The sequence below is a fragment of the Urocitellus parryii genome, chromosome 1 (assembly GCF_045843805.1).
Source record: "Urocitellus parryii isolate mUroPar1 chromosome 1, mUroPar1.hap1, whole genome shotgun sequence".
Taxonomy (NCBI): Eukaryota; Metazoa; Chordata; class Mammalia; order Rodentia; family Sciuridae; genus Urocitellus; species Urocitellus parryii.
The window spans coordinates 252,044,616-252,064,921 of record NC_135531.1 but is presented as its reverse complement, the minus strand read 5'-3'; the positions used below and the strand labels follow the sequence as shown (position 1 = coordinate 252,064,921).

Genomic DNA, 20,306 nt, shown 5'->3' with positions numbered 1-20,306 from the left:
GACCTGAGTTGGAATCATGGTTTTCCTTCTTTTTTTTTTTTTTAATATTTGTAGGGTACATATTAGCTGGTGAGTCTAATGGTGAGTCTGGAGAATCAAGTCAATTTTTTTTTTTAAGAGAGAGAGAGAATTTAAAAAAAAAATATATATATATATATATATATATATATATATATATATTTAGTTTTCAGTGGACACAACATCTTTGTTTGCATGTGGTGGTGAGGATTGAACCCGGGCTTCACACACGCCAGGCGAGCCCGCTACCGCTTGAGCCACATCCCCAGCCCCGGCTTTCCTACTTCTTAACTGTTTGGTTTTAAGGAAAACTAATTACTCCAAGTTTGTTTTCTTAAAAATGGTAAGAATAATAAATATCTCATCAAGTAGCTGTACATGTTAAATGATATAATCTATGGTAGTTTATTTACATGGTATGCAGCACATAACACAGACTTAGTAAATGAAAGCTAGTATTATCAGCAAAGATTTGGGGAAAAATATTGCATATTATTCAGATGCAAGGAAATAGAAATGCTCTAATGAAGCTAATACGGGTAAAAATAAGTAAGCTTTCCAAGGGTTAGGGATGTAGCTTATAGGCAGGGCACTTGCCTAGTGTGCACAAAGCCCTCTGTTCAATTCCAGTACTGCCAAAAAAAAAAAGAGAGAGAGAGAGAGAGAGAGAGAGAGAAAGAGAGGGCGAGAAAGTCTTTCCAGACAGCAACATAGCAATGTACATGAAGTATCTTCCAAAAGTTCTTACTCTTAAATGAGTAATTCTAAAAACTTACACTAAAACACAATCAAAAAACACCAAGATTTTTACCACAGCCCCAAAGTCAATGGGATGGTTTCTGAATCCCTCTTATTGCTACTACTAAAGATAATGCTGTTCTTCTGTTCTAATTCAAACATCTATGGATGGCATTTAAAAAATTACAATAATTCAAATCATGTTTCTTCAAGGAAACAAAATAACTTATAGTGGACCGTGACTCTCATACAAAAAGAAAGCACAGAAACTGCCAGCGGTCAGCTAAATATTTTCCATGTTTCATAAATTATTTGTGTCACTTTAATCTTTAGTTTCTAATGTTTCCAACAGGTGTGCATGTTTAAACAGTAAAACTGTCATGATTCTGTATGATGGAATAAAGCAGAATAAATGATTTATTCTTTACTAATAACAAAAAAAAATCAATTTAAACAGAAAGTAATCACAGACATTTGTACCACCATGTAATACATTTTTATACATTCAGAAATAATATAAACTAGTTCATAAAATTTTTCTGTATCAATATAATCTTAATTTTCCTATTTTAATGCACAGGCAACATATTTTCTACTGACTAAATGGTGAGCTTAAGTACAATTAATACAATTAGAAAACTACATATCACAATGGACTTTTAGGACCATGGGAAAAAGAAAAAACTTGGTAAGAAATCCTAGCTCCATCACTTATTAGTACTAACCTTGGATTAGTAATTATATCTTTCTTGACACACTTTTCCTTATTTGTATGATGAACAAATTGGGAAGCCTATTTCAAAGCTTCCCCCATTTTTAAAGACTTAATGACAGTCAGAATGGCTATTATCAAAAAACAAAAACAAAAAAAGAAATACTGGATATATTGTGGAGAAAAAGGAATCCTTGAACACCACTGGTGGGAATGTAAATTAGGATAGTCACTGTGGAAAACAGTATAAGGTTCCTCAAAAAGCTAAAAATAGAACTACCATATGATCCAGCTATCCTACTCCTGGGTATATAACCACTGGAAATGAAGTCATCACACAAAAAAGGTAACTGCATGCCTGTATTTATTATGGCACTATTCACAATAGCTAAGATATGGAATTAGTTTAGATGAATAGATAACAAAAATATGATACACACATACACACAATGGGAGTATCATTCATCCATAAAAAAAAATCTTATCATTGCAGCAAAATGGATGCAACTACATGAAATCATGTTAAGGGAAACAAGTCAGACACAGACAAGTATCACCTGTTCTCTCTCATGTGTGGAAACTAAAGTGGAGAGGGCTTGCCTAGAATGCACTAGTCCATGGGTTCAATCCCCAGCACCACAAATAAAAAACTATACAGATTGTATGTGGAAACAAAAGACCTAAAAGTAGAAGACAGATTACTAGGGACTGGGAAGGTGTTGAAGGGAAAAGGGTGGGTATCAAAGAAGAAGTATGGAGCATATGATCATGCATAATGTATGCCTATAAGGAAACTCATATAGAATCCCATTCATTTGTACAATTAATATGTGCCAATAATTTTTTTAAAAGATTTAAAGACAATAATGTCACAATCCACAGTGATTCAGACAAAACTATTCCTGAAGTAAGGAAGATGTACAGCCAACAGGAAAGGCCCAAGTTCCAAAGGCTGGTTTTCCCCCATGAAATGGGTTTATTCTCTAGCATTTCCTGTTTCAAAACAAAATGTGGTAAGTAGTATCAGATAATTTTTTTTCACAGTTTACAAATCTTTTTTTTTTTTTTAATTACAGGGAAAAGCATCCAGTCACAGAATGGCTTGTATTATGTGATTTGTAACTAGAAGTACATTAAGAAAATAAAACCTGATGTCTTAGATCTAAAATCTTTTCTATTAGGGGTTCGTGGAAAATTCCTCGAGAATGTCAATACTTTTTCTATGTGTCAAACATCATATGAAAAGCTTAGTAAAAATTCCATTGTAAATATATACCTCATTTTCTATATTCATTCAGTGACGGGTGTGCAATTTGTTTCCACATCTTGGCTATTATAAATAATAGTTGAGATTGTCAAAAGCATAAGTAAATTAAGGTGTAGGAGGGTAAAAACCTAGCATCAAATAGGTAATGTCAGCATTTTTAGAAACGGAATATTCCAAAGAGACTGAAGAATGGCCACTGTGGTACACAGAAACAAAGAGCATAGAAAAGATGAATATGTTGATAATTCAGAAACAATTCTTTTTAAGTTTTTCAAGAAGGCCACAAGCAACAGTGACAAATGGAAAATGCCAGCAAAAATAACAACTAGTGTCCATTTAACTTGGAAACTAAAACCTTGATTAGAAAACAGTTTTATGGAGTTACACAGAGGCAGAACCTCGATGTGGTTTGAAATTAATAGAATTTGTCTTCTCTTTCAAAATGCTCCAGACCTGGTAACTATACATTTAATTTTATTCTTGTAGTTACAGGAGACTCTATCTCACCTAAAAATAGGACAAAACATAAGACCCTTTCAATTGGGTTATACTAGTTATGAGATGTCCCTGATAGACATACCAGTTGACAGTTCTATAAAGTTCGATTATCAAAATCACAAATGTGGGGCTAGGGTTGTGGCTCAGTGGTACAGCACTTGCCTAGCATGTGTGAGGCACTGGATTCGAACCTCAGCACTCACATAAAAATAAATAAAATAAAGGTATTGTGCCCTTGTGTCCATCTACAACGAAATGTAAATATGTACATGGGCACAAATGCATTTTCAATTGTAGAAAACTACATCAATGAAAGAAAACAGAGCAAAAAACAACCAAGAGATGAAACACCCTGGAACAAAAGGTTAAGAGCAGTCAGGCCACAATGTTAGTCATCTCTGGAAGACTTGAGCACATTCCATTGCCTATTTTTTGCCTTCTAGGTCCAATCAAAAGACTTCCTACAAGTTCTAAGTTTTAAATAGCAGTTCCTATGACCATGGGACACTTACTAAGTTTTACAATATTTACTATCCAAGCAAAATTCAAATAATTCAGTATATCATTCAAATGATCAAAAATACAGCATTTAAAATGTGGAGGACATAAACCTATTTAAAATTCATTTTCAAGAAAAATGCTTATTATATTCCATTAAAAAATAAAATTGAAATTTGAAGAGATTTTCAACCTCTTAAAAATGGGGTTTAATACAATAGACACTAGTATGGCAGTATGTATAAACGTGGCTGTATAACCAATGTGATCCTGCAATCTGTACACGTGGTAAAAATAAAAATTCATACGCCACTTGAATCAAATGTATGAAATATGATATGTCAAGATCATTGTAATGCTTTGAGCAACCAATAAAAAAAATGGGATTTGAGGAATGGGAATCAGAAAGACAGTAGAATAAATCAGACACAACTTTTCCTAGGTTCATATATGAACACATGACCAGTGAAATTCCACATCATGTATACCCACAAGAATGGGATCCTAATAAGTTAGACTCCATGTATATATAATATGTCAAAATACACTCTACTATCATGTGTATCTAAAAAGAATTTTTAAAAATTTTTAAATGGAGTTTGAATTATTTTTTGCTTATACTCTGCTAACTTTTCCCCCCAATGTTGTGTATGTGAGCTGAAACTGCTTTTCTTAAATGAAGTCAGTATATGGTATGCTCCACTTGTGAAAATAAGTAGTTCTCCTTTTGTGTTTCTGCCCTTTAGCATCTATTAGGTGCAGTTTTCCATACAGTCTAGTCTCTATATCTTGTGTTTGGCATCAAAATACTGTTGCACTATAAAATGGCATCTTATGTTTTATGAAATTCACTAACAAACATATTAAAGTTTCTACAGGGGCTGGGGTTGTGGCTCAGGAGTAGAGCACTTGCCTAGCACATGCAAGGCCTTGGGTTCGATCCTCAGAACTACATAAAAATAAATAAACAAACAAAATAAAGGTATTGTGTACAACTAAAAAATAAATATTAAAAAAAAAAGTTTCGGGCCTGGGGATGTGGCTTAAGCAGTAGCGTGCTTGCCTGGCATGCGCAGGGCGCTGGGTTCGATCCTCAGCACCACACAAAAATAAAATAAAGATGTTATGTCCACTGAAAAACTAAAAAATAAATATTAAAAAAAAAGTTTCTACAAGTCTGTACTAACTTCTATAGCCTCTGAACAACTGTAGAAGAGGATAACACTAATACTGAAAACTATCAAACAGCTGTTTCAAATTTTGCTTTAGTGTTATAATATGGTTTAGAGATATCAAAACATACTAATTCCCTCTATTGATACTATTCAGCTTGATTCTTTATCTTACTTTCCCATTAACAGAAACACATTCTTCCATTAGAAATTATGAAAATTATTACTTTTTACGCATGGGTAAAAAGTGGTAATAATTCCCATAAATTTTAGAATATATTTATATTGTATGGGAGAACTGATACACCACCAATGTATCTATTTTACAATAAGAATGCATTACTTAGCTAGGTGTGGTGGTGCATGCCTGTAATCCCAGCTTCTCAGGGCAAATTGAGGCAGGGGGATCTCAGATTAGGCTACTTAGTGAGACCTTTTATCAAAATAAAATTTTTAAAAGGCATTGGGGATATAGCCCAGTGGAAGAGTGCCTTCGTAGCATGCGTGAGGCCCTGGGTTTTAGCTCCAACTGAGGGAACAAAAAGTAAAGAAAAAAATGAAGGCCTTTGAAGTCGAGGAGAATTAAACTGAAACTCTGGCTGTCACTTCTTGCCTGATCTATAAAGTAGTCATTATGAGGACAAGATATGTTGTGTGACCTCAAATGCAAGCAAGGCATCTAACACTGTCCATCATATTAGTAAGCACTTAAATCATAATAGTAACCTTTATTTTTATAGAACTATTTTTTTACAATAAACATTTTCTTTTTTTTTTGAAGAGAGAGAGAACGAGAAAGAGAGAGAGAGAGAGAATTTTTTTAATATTTATTTTTTAGTTTTCGGTGGACACAACATCTTTATTTTATTTGTATGTGGTGCTGAGGATCGAACCCAGTGCACTGCACACGCCAGGCGAGCGCATTACTGTATGAGCCACATCCCCAGCCCCAATAAACATTTTCAACAGAGAATATGTTTCAGAAATGTGTATGTAATTAAAAATTTTCAACTTGACATGTCCAAAAATCTTTGTAAAAAGCAAACCTAAAAAAATATTACCCTCACATCAAACTATTTCCTCATTTTATTAGGTAAGTATTTATATAAAATATTCTAATCTGCTATAAAAGTAAACCAAGTGAAAGATAAACAATATTTGTATTTTAGTGTAGTAAAATTCTGATTTTAAAAAGTTTTTCTGAGGGGCTGGGGTGTGGCTCAGTGATAGAGTGCTTGCCTGCTGCTGGGAGGCACTGGGTTCCATCCTCAGCATCACATAAAAAAATAAATAAACAAAAAAAAGGTATTGTGTCTATCTACAACTTAAAAAAAAACAGAAATTAAAAAACAAAGTTTTTCTGAGAAATGACCATCATTATTGATGGAAATTAACAGTTATTCCAGAATTATAATATGAATGACAAAACAAATGCCACTTTTAAAACAGCATGTACAGTTTAACCTGATGCTGTAAGAAAAAAAAAGTGAAAAGTAAGGGAAGGATAAGGCAGATACTTTGAGAAAGAATAACTATTTTCCCATCATGATACACTATAGGTTTCTTGTGAAAATGTTACCAAAAGTGTATTGGGGAAGAGAAAATGTCTAGAACTCTACATTAAATCAATGGAATCTGTTTGAACTAGAAATAATTTTCTAAAGTCTAAATTCAGAAACAAAATAATACAACTTCATAGCCCCTTACTTATTTACAACAATAAGTATTATGATGGTATAATAAGGAATGATTATAAAACTTACATTTAACCAAAACAGCTATGAAAAGATGATTGCACTGATAAAATGTTACCTTTAATTTTTTGAAATCTAAGATCATGTATTAGAATCAAAAACGGTTAAGAAGAATATTAATAGGAAGTATACATAGTCTAGTCAGACTAAAGAGGTCAAATAAGATTTAAAATTTCTAGAAAATATTTTGTGGTCTTTATATTTTTATTTATTTAGAAATTAGCTGGTTAAACAGTGAATGCTTCCCAGCATCTTGGGAGGCTGAGCCAGGAGGAACACAAGTTCAAAGCCAGCCTCAACAATGGCAAAGCGCTAAGCAATGCAGTGAGACCCTGTCTCTAAATAAAATATAAAATAGGGCTGGGGATGTGGCTCAATGGTCCTGAGGTCAATCCCCAGTACCAAAAAAAAAAAAAAAAAAGCAAATGCTTAGGTTTATCTGAAATTGTTGCAAATTTTATAGCATAATAAATTTTGATAAAAACAAAATACCTGGGCAAAGGGAGTATTTTAGTGGTAGAGCACATCCCTGGCATGCACGAGGCCCCAGAGGTTTGATCCCCAGCATTAAATAATTTACCACCTAGGGCCTCGTGCATGCCAGGGATGTGCTCTACCACTAAAGTTTGGTCCCAATGTAATGATCACCAAAAGTTCTTATATAGTCTATAAGATCTTATGGAATTTAGCTCTTTTCTCCTTCTGATTTTATTTCTAGCCCCACGGCCTACTACTTCTTGCTCCTCAAATATACTAAGAGTGCTTCCACTTCAAGAACTTTAGTATGGGGCTGGGGATGTGGCTCAAGCGGTAGTGCGCTCGCCTGGCATGCGTGCGGCCCGGGTTCGATCCTCAGCACCACATACCAACAAAGATGTTGTGTCCGCCGAGAACTAAGAAAAAATAAATAAATGTTAAAATTCTCTCTCTCTCTGTCCCCCTCTCTCTCTCACTCACTCTTAAAAAAAAAAAAAAAAAAAAGAACTTTGGTATTCTAGCAAGGAAACTGATACTTGTGTAGGTTGGCTCATTCATTTCCTATACATCTCTCCTCAAATGTCCCCTTACTGGAGTCTTTGCCTAACCCAAGTAGATGCAAAAGCAGTATCTTATTTTTTACTAGGCATGCTCTAGCCTTCTACCTACTGTTTCTTTGTGGCATTCACCATCAACAGATCTCCTATATATTTTGGGTTTCTTTTTTGTCTTGCCCCCAACCAAAGTGTAAGTACTGGATGACAGTACTTTTGTCTTTTTTCTTAAATCAATAATTTGAGAATAGAAGCTGACACACAGTTGATACACAGTAAATATTAGTCTACTTAGTTAACTAAAAAGCCATTTCTTATACAAAAATATCATTCAGTCAATGACATACAATTTGAGTTGGAGTAATAGATTTGCAACGAGAAATCCATGTTTTATATAAATATTCCCTCTTATCAGTGGCAGACAATAATAGAATATATAACATGGAGTAGTTTCCAGATGGTCAAAGACAACATTTCCAACTGAACTGTTTTCAAAGAACTAAAGGCAAAATCTAGATCATCTTAGTATGCTCTGACACAAATGGCTAGCCAAGAAATCAGAAGCAACTAACTTTAAAGGGTCTCCAGTATCTTCCTGGACTAAATGGAAAAAAAAAATATTTATATCATGAACTGAAATGCTCATTATATATATAAATTAGTTTTCAGTTTGACTCTTTTTAAAGTACTTAGACAATTAGAAATGATTTAATGCTAATTTCAATCAGAACTTGATTACATAAATGCAAACACAAACTATTAAAACAGTAACAATATACTAAAATTTGAATTAAAACATAAAGAAAACAAAAGTTTCTCAAAACTTAAAGGTGATAATAGTAGAAAAGTACCTTGCAGTTCTGTAGTAGTCGTATGAGATGTTCAAAGCAATTACTATTAAGAAAAATGGCCTGAAGAACAGGCCTGTCTGTGCAATCCAACATGGCTGTGATGGTATCTAGGAAAATAAAAACAAAATCTTCCATGTAATGGTGAAAATTTGGAATCATACACACATTTACTATTATCATTTTAAATTTAGGCTTTGCAGTTGACAGAACAGATATAAGTTAACTGGGCAATAGCAGCTATGAAGAATAGACAACAAAATTTGTAATTATTACTTGAAAGAAATAGTGAATGCTTTCATAATTTAAAATACTTTAATTTTACATGACTCATATATATTTCCCAGAGATTTATTTAGTTATTCTTCCATCATAAGGCTCAAGTCTAACCAACTGTTTGTGCCCAGCTTGCTATTAATAGGCAAACTGGTTGTTTTACAACACTTATATTTACACATTATAAAATTAACACATGGTCCTGAAAAATGTTTTGCTCTCATTTCCTATTAAAGAGATATCTCCATCCAGAAACCAAAGGACATCTATCATGGGTAATACCATGTTTTTGTTCCTAACAAAAAAGAACTCCATTCAATACAGACAAAAATGTATTTATAAACTTTCAATAATTATAAAATATGACATGTTGTAACATATAAAATAATAAAGTATGTAAGATATGTCTTGTTTTCCTATAGAAGCAAATGTTGTAATGGATAATTTTCAATAAGATTTTGATGCCCATATTCTAAACTGATCCCACATATACATGAAGCTATACACCAAACCATTAATGTTGATTATGTCTGGGTAGTAGGATATAAAGAACATCTTTTGTTTCTTTATAATTATGTGAATTTTGTAGTTTAGCTGTAATTACAATATTTTACTTCTATAATAATGAACTGTCAGTTAATAACATTTGCATTTAACATGGCAATGCAGTAAGAAACCATGTATATTGTTGAGGGAGCTTACAAAGTAGAACAAAAAAAAGTACAAATATCTACAGAGTGACACAAACATCCACCACAAAGAGAGGGGGAAAGAGAAACAAAGACACACAGAAGCTTTGAGGAAAAACAAAATCAAAGGCCCTCTAGAGCATGGACAGACTCTATAAATGTTATAAAAGCATAAACAAAATCAATTTTTATCATAAGTAAAACATTACAAATGGCAATTTCTGAAAATCTACACGTTCTAGAATTCTGGGGCCACACTGAGTTTTCTAACATATACTTTTAGTGAATTACACTTTCTCTTCCCCTTCATCCCTACTTTGCCCCATGTTGGGATTAAATCCAGAGAAGGGGCTCTAACACTGAGCTACATCCCCAGTCCTCCTTTTTTTTTTTTTTTTTAGTTAGTGTTTCAATAAATTGTGCTGCCCAGCCTCAAACTTGTAGTTTTCCTGCCTCAGCCTCCTAAGTATGTGGGATTACAGGTGTGTGCCACCATGCATTGTTTATATTACTTTCACAAAAGAATGCATATTTGACTTTGATGTTGCTAAACTGAGAGTATTGTAGACAAACAAATTAATTATATATTAAATTGTTTGGAAGTTAAAATATAAAGTCATATGCTATCTGAACTAAACAATCAAAACTTTCCATACAATGGCTCTGTATTTCAAAAGAAAGTAGGAGGTATGAAAGCAAAACATAGACTCAGGCAAAATTACCTTTCTTTTATAATAGGTGATTTATAATTATATATAATAGTGGAACTCATTATGTGATATTCATAATGCACATAATTTGATTAATTTCATTCCCAAGTAGTCCCTCCCTTCTTCCCTTTCCCTGATCTACTTGCTCTACTATCTCCCTTCTATTAGTACCAATACTACTATTTTAATTAGTGCATTATAATTATATATAAAAGCAAAATTCATTATGGTATGGTTATACATGGACATGGCATAATTTGGTAGATTTCATTCCCCATGTACTTCCCCATGTCCTCCGCTCCTGATCCCCTTCCTGTACTCTACTGGTCTCCCTGCAGTTGACATATTTTATTTCTTCTTTATGGCTGTGTATACCACATTTTCTTTATGCATTCTCCTGTTGACAGATACCTACACTGGTTCCACAGCTTCACTGCTGATTGCACAATAAACATTATATACATGTATCATTAGAGGATGATGGGTTTGGTTCTTTTGGATAAGGTAAGATACCTGGGTTATGTGGTAGTTCTAATCCTAGCTACATACTGCTTTGCAAAGTTATTGTACTAATTTGCAGTTCCATCAACAATGTGTAAATGTACTCTTTTCCCCATATCCTCACAAGCAATTTTTAAATTTATATTCTTGATGGATACCATTTATTCTAACAGAAGTGAGATGAAATATCAATGTAGTTTTGAACTGCTTTTCCCTGATTACTAAGGATATTGGACTTTTTTTTTTTTATAAATTTGTTAGCCATTTGTATTTCTTCTTTTGAGAAATGTGTGTTTACATCATTTGCCCATTTATTCACTGGGTTACTTGATGTCTTGATGTTAAGCTCATTCGGTTCTTTACATATGCTGGATATTAATCCTGTCAGAAAAGGTAGCTAACAAAGATTTTTCTCCCATTCTGTGGGCTCTCTCTTCATGCTCTTATTTCTTCTGATGTGCTTAAGTTTTAAATTTGAAACCATCCTACTTATTAATACTTGGATGTATTTCTTGAGCTTTAAAGAAAGTCAATGCCTGTGCCAATATGTTAGAATGTTGACCCTGTTTTCTTCTAGCAATAGTAGTGTTTCTGATCCAATTCCTACATCTTTGATTCACTCACTTTTAATTAATTTTTGTGCAGGGTGAGAGATTTGAAGCAGTTTCATTCTTCAACATACGGATATACAATTTTCCCAGCATCATTTGTTATAAAGGCTATCTTTTCTCCAACACATATTTTTAACACCTATTTCAAGGATCAGATGAGTATGAATCTGTATCTTTCCTGTCTTCTGTTCCATTGGTCTCCATGTCTGTTTTTTGCCAATACATGCCATTTTTGTTACTACTGCTCTATAGTATATTTTGAGATCAGGTATTTTGATGTCTTCAGTACTGCTCTTATTGCACAGAATAATGGCTATTTTAGGAATTTCATTTTTCCAAATGAATTTTAGGACTTTTTTCCCTCAGGTTCTGTAAATACATCACTGGTATTCCGATGGGAATTTCTCTAAAGCTATAGATTGTTTTTGGTTATATGGCCATTTTGTCAATATTAATTCTGGCTACCAAAGAATCTTTGCATCTTCTAAGGTCATCTTTAATTTCTTTCTTCAATGTTCTATAATTTTCACCTCCTTGCTTAGACTTATTCCCAGATAATTTTTAAAGGCGATTATGAATAGAATTGTTTTCTTCATTTCTTTCTCCACAGGTTCATTATTGGCATACAGGAAAGCTGATTTTTGTATGTTGATCTTCTGCTACTTCACTGAACTTGCTAGCTCCAGAAGTTTTCTGATGGAGTTTTTTGGTTCTTCTAAATAGAGGATCATATCATCAGCAAACAGATAATTTGACTTCTTCTTTTCTGCTTGTATCTCTTTAGTTTTCTTCTCCTGACTAACCACTCTGGCTGGTTTCACATATTATATTGAATAGGAGTGGTGAGAGTAGACATCTTTGTCTTTTTCCTGATTTAAGAGGAAATGCTTTCAGATTTTCTCCAATCAGTATGATGCTGGCTTTGTTATATATAACCTTAATAATGTTAAGTTTCTTCTATTCCTAGTTTCTTCAGTGCTTTTTAAAAAAATTTTGTAGTTATAGATGAAAAGTATGCCTTTATTTGTTTATTATTATGTGGTGCTGATGATCGAACCAAGTGCCTCACATGTGCTAGGCAAGTGCTCTGCCAATTGAGCTACAGCCCCAGTCCTCTTCAGTACTTTTTTAATATGAATGGGTGCTAGATTTTGTCAAAGATTTTTTTCTGCATCTATTGAGATGATCATGTCATTACTGTCCTGAATTCAGTTTATGTGATGCATTACATACAGAGATTTGTGTATGTTGAACCAAATTTGCATTCCTGGGATGGAAGAAACTTAATCATGATGTACAAGCTTCTTAATGTGTTTTTGAATGTGGAATGCTAATATTGTATTAAAAGATTTTTGTAACTATGTTCATCAGGAATAGTTCTGTAGTTTTCTTTCCTTGATGAGTCCTTGTCTGGTTTTGGTTTGAAGGTGATATTGGCCTCATAGAATGAATTTAGGAATATTCCCTATTTTAAAAAATAATTTGGGGAAGACTGGCTTTAGTTCTTTTTTAATGATCTGGTAAAACTCATCTCAGAATCCATTTTGTCCCTGGCTTCTTTCTTGGAAGGCTTTTTATCACTGCTTCAATATTTTTACTTGCTATTGGTCTGTATACACTTTCTATATCCTCTTGGTTCAATTTGGGTAGGTCACATGTATCTAGACATTTGTCAATAACTTCTAGATTTTTCCAATTTATGGGAACATAAGGTTTCAAAACAGTCCCTAATGATAGTTTTAATTTCAGAAATATTCATTATGATATCTCCTTTTTTATATAATTTTGTTGATCTGGGACTTCTCTTTTATTCAGTTTGGTTAAGGGTTCATCAATCTTGCTAATCTTTTCAAAGAACTAACTCTTTGTTACATTGATACTTGGTAGTTTTTTTCTATAGATCATTAATTTAATATAGTCTTATTTCCTGTCTTCTACTGGTTTTGGAATCTGGCTGTTCCTGCTTTTCTAGGGTCTTGAGAATAACATTTGAGGGTTTTTATTCTGTTTTGTTTTGTTTTTTAATGTAAGCACTATAATGCTATAAACTTTCTTCTTAAAACCATCTTCATAGTGCCCCAGAGATTTTGGTACATTGTGTTACTTTTCTCATTTGATTCTAGGAATTTTACTATTTTTCCCCTCATTTCCTCTATAATTCATTCCTTGATCAAAAGTATATCAATCTATCTCTGTGTTTGTTATCAATCAATCTCAGTATTTGTTGTTAACTATAATTTTTCTTGATGTAGATTTCAAACTTCATTCTATTATTTGATAAGATTCAAGGAATTATATTAATTTTTAAAATATTTGCTAAGACCTGCTTTGTGTCCTAAAATATAGACATTTGCAGCTATGTTCCATGAGCTGAGAAGAAAGTGAATTCAGCTATTGATGGATAAAATTATTCTATAGGTATCTGTTAGATCCATTTGATTGATGGTATTTTTTAGGTCTGAAGTATATTTCTTGATTTTATGTCTGGATTCCTTTTGAATTGTGAGAGTGATATGTTAAAATCATCCAGTATTACTGCATTTAGGGTCTGACCTTTTTTTTTTTTAATGTAATTAGGTAAACCAACATTTGATGCATAAAAATAACTAATACCATTTTATCTTCTTGTTATGAAGTGACCTTACACATCTCTTCTGATTAGCTTGAAATCTTCTTAGATATAAGGATAGCTACTCCTTCTCATTTTTAAATCCATTTGCATGATATAACCTTTTCCTTTCAGCATATGGATGCCTTTCCCAATGAGTCTCTTGTAAATAGCATTGTTTTGGGTCTTGTTTTTCAATCTTTCAACTCTATAATTTTAGTTGGAGAGCTGATACCATTTACATTCAAAGTTATTATGGAGAGATGTTTATAGTTTCTTGCCATTTTTATTTGTTTCATATATTTAATTGGTCTTTTATATATTTTTCATTTTCTTAACTGTTCTTATGAGCTTCATCCATTCAAGAGCTGAGATTTGTTTTTAAGCCCTTCTGCATGTAGTATTTCTTTAAGCTTATTCTGCAGTGTTTGCTTAGAGATCATAAATTCTTTTAGTTTTTCCTTATGTTGGAAAATTTTTATTTCTTCTCTGATTCTGATGCCTAGGTTTGCTGGATAAAACAAGTTGGTTGGCAACTGTTTTCTTTCAGGTCTTGAATTACTTCACTCTAAGCACTCCTAACTTCTAAAGTCTGTGTTGAGAAGTCTGAAGTAAACCTTATTGGTTTACCTCTAAATATGACCTCACATTTTTCTCTTGAGGCTTTTAATATTGTATCCTTATTTTTTTAATATTTATTTTTTAAGTTGTAGTTGGGCACAATATCTTTAATTAATTAATTTATTTTTATGTGGTGCTGAGGATTGAACCCAGGGCCTCACCTGTACTAAGCAAGTGCTCTACTGCTGAGCCACAACCCCAACCCCTGTATCCTTATTTTTTATGTTAGACATTTTGTCTTGAAGAGGTTCTTATTTGAACTTGTCCATTTGCGGTTCTAAGGCCTCCTGTGTGTATATGTCCATCTCATTCCAAAGATCTGAAAATTCTTCTGACATTATCTCACTAAAAAGTTATTAATGCCAAGAGCTTGTATCTCCATGCCCTCTTCTATTCCAATGACTCTTAAGTCAGATCTATTTTTCTCAGAGTTCTTGTATATTCCTATATTTTTTTATTACTGCTGAGCATTCAAGTTAATATACCCTGTCTTCAAAGTATAAAGTTTTATTTTCTATATAACCCAATCTGTTGGTTATACTTTCAACTAAATTTTTAATTTGATTTATTGTGTCTTTCATTTCTTTTTTTTAAAAAAGAATGATTTAAAAAAATGATTTAAAAAGAATGATTTAAAAAAATGACAGCGGAATGCATTATAATTCTTATTACACATATATACCACAATTTTTCATATCTCTGTACATAAAGTATGTTGACACCCAATTCGTGTCTTCCTATATGTACTTTAAATAATGATGTCTATCACATTCCACCATCCTTGCTAATCCCCTGCCCCTCTCCCTTTCCCTCCCACCCCTATTCCCTATCTAGAATTCATTTATTCGTCCCATGTTCCCCCTCCCTACCCCACTATGAGTCAGCCTCCTTATATCAGAGAAAACATTCAGCATTTGTTCTTTTTTTTAAAAAATATATATATGCTTTAGTTGTCAATGGACCTTTAGTTTTTTATTTATATGCAATACTGAGAACCAAACCCAGTGCCTCACTCATGCTAGGTAAGCACTCTGCCACTGAGCCACAACCCCAACTCCTCAGCATTTGTTCTTTAGGGATTGGCTAACTTCACTTAGCATGAGGTCTGACTGGTTTCTTTTCAGAATCTATATTTATTGAAATGATTTTTCCCTCCAGCATTTTTGCTTTCAATTCCCTAGATCTTCTTTTAGCTCATTAATCACTTTAATAATCAACATTTCAGTAATTTTTCTCTGTAATTTTAATCCCAATCAATATCTGTGGGTTCCAAGGACTGGTAATGTAGCTCATTGGTATCGGTGATAGAGTGCTTGTCTAGTATGCATTAGGCATTGAGTTCAATACCCAGCTCAAGAAAAGAGAGAGAGAGAAAGAGAATGAATGAATGAATCAATCAACATGTATGGTTTCCCGTATTGGAGAATTGTAAATTTGGGGAAAAACTTGTTTTCATGTTTCCTTATGTTTGCAGAGGTGCCAGACAGACATATCTGTTGAAATATATTACCCTTCCTCTTATGTGAGGGTCCTTTGGTAAGTAGTTATCTCCTTTTAATAAATTCTACGTTGACGGTATATCTTAGCTTTGACACATAGGTTCAGCATAAGCCTAGTGATAATTTCAACTTCCAATGACTCTTTGAAAGGATACAGTGCTACAAGTAACCTTGGTATTAATTGCTAATGATCTCTACAAATATATTAACCCAAGAGGAACATGAGTGAAAAATAACATTCAATAGGCTGAAAGGGTTACACATTAAAAACTATAGACTAAATTGAATTTGAAGATAGGATAAAAAATAATACAGATTACAGGCATGGTGGCACATGCCTGTAATCCCAGCAACTCAGGAGGCTGAGGCAAGAGGATCACAAGTGAGAGGCCAGTCTGAGGAACTCAGGCCCTCAGCAACTTAGCAAGACCTGTCTCACAATAATGAAAACAGAAAGAAATAAAAGGACTGGAGATATAGCTAAGTGGTAAAGTACCCTTGGTTTCAATCCCCATTACCAAGAAAATAAATTTTAAAAAAATAAAACAAAATAGATCTGGGCATAGTGGTAATGCCTCTACTCCCAGTGACTTGAGAAGTTGATTCAGGAAGACTGCAGGTTCAAGACCAGTCAGCAACTTGGCAAGACCTCAGCAACTTAGTGAGACCCATTCTCAAAATAAAAAAGGACGGGGGATATAGATCAGTGGTAAAGTCCCCAGGTTTAATTCCTAGTACCAAAAAAAGAGTAAATAAGTAAAATAACATAACATAAAATAGAGAAAAGAGAAAAATAGAAAAGATGCAATAAAGGGTTGGGGGAGGGGGAGAGGTGAGGATGAGGGTGGAAAGGGAGACAGAAGTTAAAATGGAAAGACAACATCAGTATAGAAGAAGCTGAAGTGGAATAGTCATGTATAGGAGATCTTAGGTATTGATTAATATCAATCAAACAAGACATTAATATCATTCAAAGATTCAGATTAATTGCTGAAGTTTTTTTAGAGTCTTTTGTATCTGGTGTTTCAAATTTTAGCAACTGCCAACTATGAAGAAGTCACTCAAATGCAAATTTTGTATCATTCCCTTATTTCAGCTCTGACCCAAACAGTCTCAACTTATTAGGTGAATCCATATGCAGAATTCTACCCACTCCTTGCCTGATCACCCCTGCTAGAGAGGCAATGAGGATAAACTTTCTCAGTCTGGCTTTGTTGTCTCATCAGGGGGTGATAGTGTAAGTCTCTCAGGTCAATTGGCGAGTTCCCTCATCTGCTTCATCTAAAGATTAATCTGGATTGAACTGTACTTCATTCTGAGAGCTCCTGTTTATGTGCTATATTTTTGGGCTGTGGGTGGGGGCAGGCAGACAGGAGGTACTTTTCATCCAATCCTGTTCAGACCTTTATCCCCACCCTGTCAGTCACATTCTTAATCCCACAGATCAGTCAGTCAATTTCAAATGGAATCCCCCTTTGTTTCTGGGCACTCTGCAGAGTCTCATCAGGGTTCTAAAAATTCTTCTATACTCAGATTGGCTCTCATACTCACCAATCCAGTGAAAAGTATAGCCTATGTTGCTGTTTGGTCTTGGATATTCAAAAAGCAAGTATACCAAGTATACCAAGTATACCAAGTACACACACACACACACACACACACACACACACACACACAAGCAAGCATGTTAAGGTGCAGGAATTCCAAGTCTACTGGCTCAGGAAGTCCAATCAATAACTCCCTTGTTCCTTCAAGCGGTTGGTGTTTCCCCTGTTCCAATAACCCAGGGAGAGTCAAATACCTTTGATGGGGATTACCAGTTCTCTCTCTAGCTTCTTGGTAGATTTTCTAATTTATTAGCTGCTCTGGTTGTGGATATGTTAATATAGCATCTGTTTCTTAAGTTCAGCAGAAAGTCTCTCTCTTCTGGTTGCCCCCCACTGAGCCACAGCACAATCTACACTGCTGCTATCAGTTACCTTTTTTAATTCTCTTTCTGTTCTAGGAACCAACATTTTTAGTTTTCTTCTGCATACTAGCTTTCTGAGTTGCTTCCCTGCTTTCCTCCCCATAATTCTCCATCTCATTTTGCTGCTGCAGAACTGCTAATTTAACTCCCTCATAGGAAGCTGTTGACTGAGGAGCCCTATGTTTTATCTACTGTAAGAAAACTATCTTTATTGAATACTTACTCAGCATTTTGATCTGCAGAGCTATGAACCGGCTTTCCCACTGTCTGGACCTTCTTTGATTGGGTAAAGCTGAATGATCTGAATTTAACAATTTAAAATAGTTCTCCAGAATAGTACTGGTTTCCACTTGGCGCTGGTCAGAACTGCTAGTGAGAAGAATATGTACCACTTCTGTAAGGCACTTCAGAGTTAGTTCTACCTTTCTACCCACTTCTTCAGGATCTCCATCCTCCCAGGAATCACAATCTGCCAAAACTCTCATAAGAACTTCCATGGTGGCTGGAGAAATTGCTTGCAAAGCATTTCTCTGAAACAGTAAAGACAATAAAAATGAAAACAAATCTGAGGCTCTGTTAAGCTTGCAATAACAAAGAGAATTAAGTCTGCAGGCAACTTTTAATAAATCAACACATAAAATTTTTAATTTCACAGACACTGCTAGTATTTTACATATATTAAGTCTTCTGTTCCTCACTACTAATAGAAAATTCACTTTGTACCCTCCCTTACAGCTATGGGCAACCATGTAACAGTGCGATTCAAGAATTTATGGCAAAACACTATGATGTTTACAAGTAAAAGGGGAAGGACCCTTCCTTTGTCCTTGGTCATTTTACCTTCTCCAATCCAGAATGCAGAAATAAAATTTGAAACCACCTTTATACCATGTAAAGGTAAGTCCAAGGATTAAACCAGTAGCCTACTGAGAGCAGAAGAGGAATAGCAAAGGTCCCTAGGCCTTGTTCTTTTCATTGAATTACTATACCAGCCTAGAATTGCCCACATCTGGATTTCTTATCTAAGAATTTAAAAACAACATCAGTTCAGTTAAGCCTCTCTTAGGTTAGCTGTTGATTATACCAAATTCATACCAACTGATTTAGATATATATATATATATATATACAATGACTGGTTTGGCTCTAATGCTACAAACATATATCTGAAATACACTTAAGTAACTGGTAGCTATATCAAGGTGCCCCACAAAACCTGGAAGCAGGGGCTGGGGAGATAGCTCAGTTGGTAAAGTGCCTGCCTACATGCAAAAGGCCCTGGGTTCAATCCCCAGCACCACAGGGAGAAAAAAAACAAAAAACCTGGAAACAAGCAATAAGTGTTGCCTAAAATTGTTAAATTCAAATATAATGAAACAAAACATAGTTAGACAAAATCATCTACAAATAATAGCCCTTGGCTCATTAGAATGTCTTATTACCAACATAATACATATATAAATATATATAACTGTTATATATAGTAGTTTTATCAATTTTTTCATCTGGATGTTATTTGCCTCCTTGCAGTCATATCACCATATTTGGCAAAAATAATAATTTAAAACAAAAAGAGTGAATGTCAACTTCAGTATCTCTGTAGAAAGAGCTGGCACATACCATTGTCTCCTTCATTACTTTCTTCATCTTTGTGCCTTAAATGTCATGATGACTATAACTCTAGGAGGTACCTTATGGCCTGAGAGACAATAGTAAGGATAACAGACTGACATTTAGAAGGAAATTGAGTCCCTGAAGATCCTGCTGGGGATTGAGCCCAAAGCCTTGTGCATGTTAAGGACATTCTCTACTAAGGGCTAAACCCCCAACACTAAAACTATTTTTTTTAATTGAAACAGAGAAGTAAAATAATTTAAGCTGTTATAATTTTATTATTAGCTGCCATAAGTTTCTCACCCACCAAATTAGGATGATATACTTGTCCAACCTACCTCAGAAGGTTGTGGGAAAGATTAAATTAAATAACAGGTGTGAAAGTGCTTTCAAAATGTTTTTTTAAAGTGCCATGCAAAAAGAGTTAATATATTATTCAAATCCATAAGCAGGTTATTATTATTTTTTTACTGTTTGAAAAGAAGTAAGCAGCAGCATCCGCATGAGGTCTTGAGTGAATATGTGAGCCTTTGGCCTTCTCAGCAGTTGCCCTTTCTCTTACCACAAGTTGCTTTCAAATTTGCACCCAAACCTATGGTACTTGGAAGGAAAAAACCCAATGAATCTGAGAAAGTGCCTCTGATGCAAATGAGTTATCAAATGGTATTGTCTT

At 34.1% G+C, this 20,306-nt stretch overlaps 1 protein-coding gene across 1 annotated transcript in view; it reads right to left on the bottom strand.

Moving 5' to 3' along the window:
* Nbeal1 (neurobeachin like 1) overlaps window positions 1-20,306 on the bottom strand; it is a 195,151-nt gene that overhangs the window by 119,403 nt on the left and 55,442 nt on the right. Inside the window, exons 9-10 of the mRNA XM_026405354.2 lie at window positions 18,244-18,550; window positions 8,540-8,646 (exon numbers count right to left, since the gene is read on the bottom strand). Of these exons, the coding sequence (XP_026261139.2) occupies window positions 8,540-8,646; window positions 18,244-18,550 (414 nt within the window). The remainder of the gene's footprint in view (window positions 1-8,539; window positions 8,647-18,243; window positions 18,551-20,306) is intronic.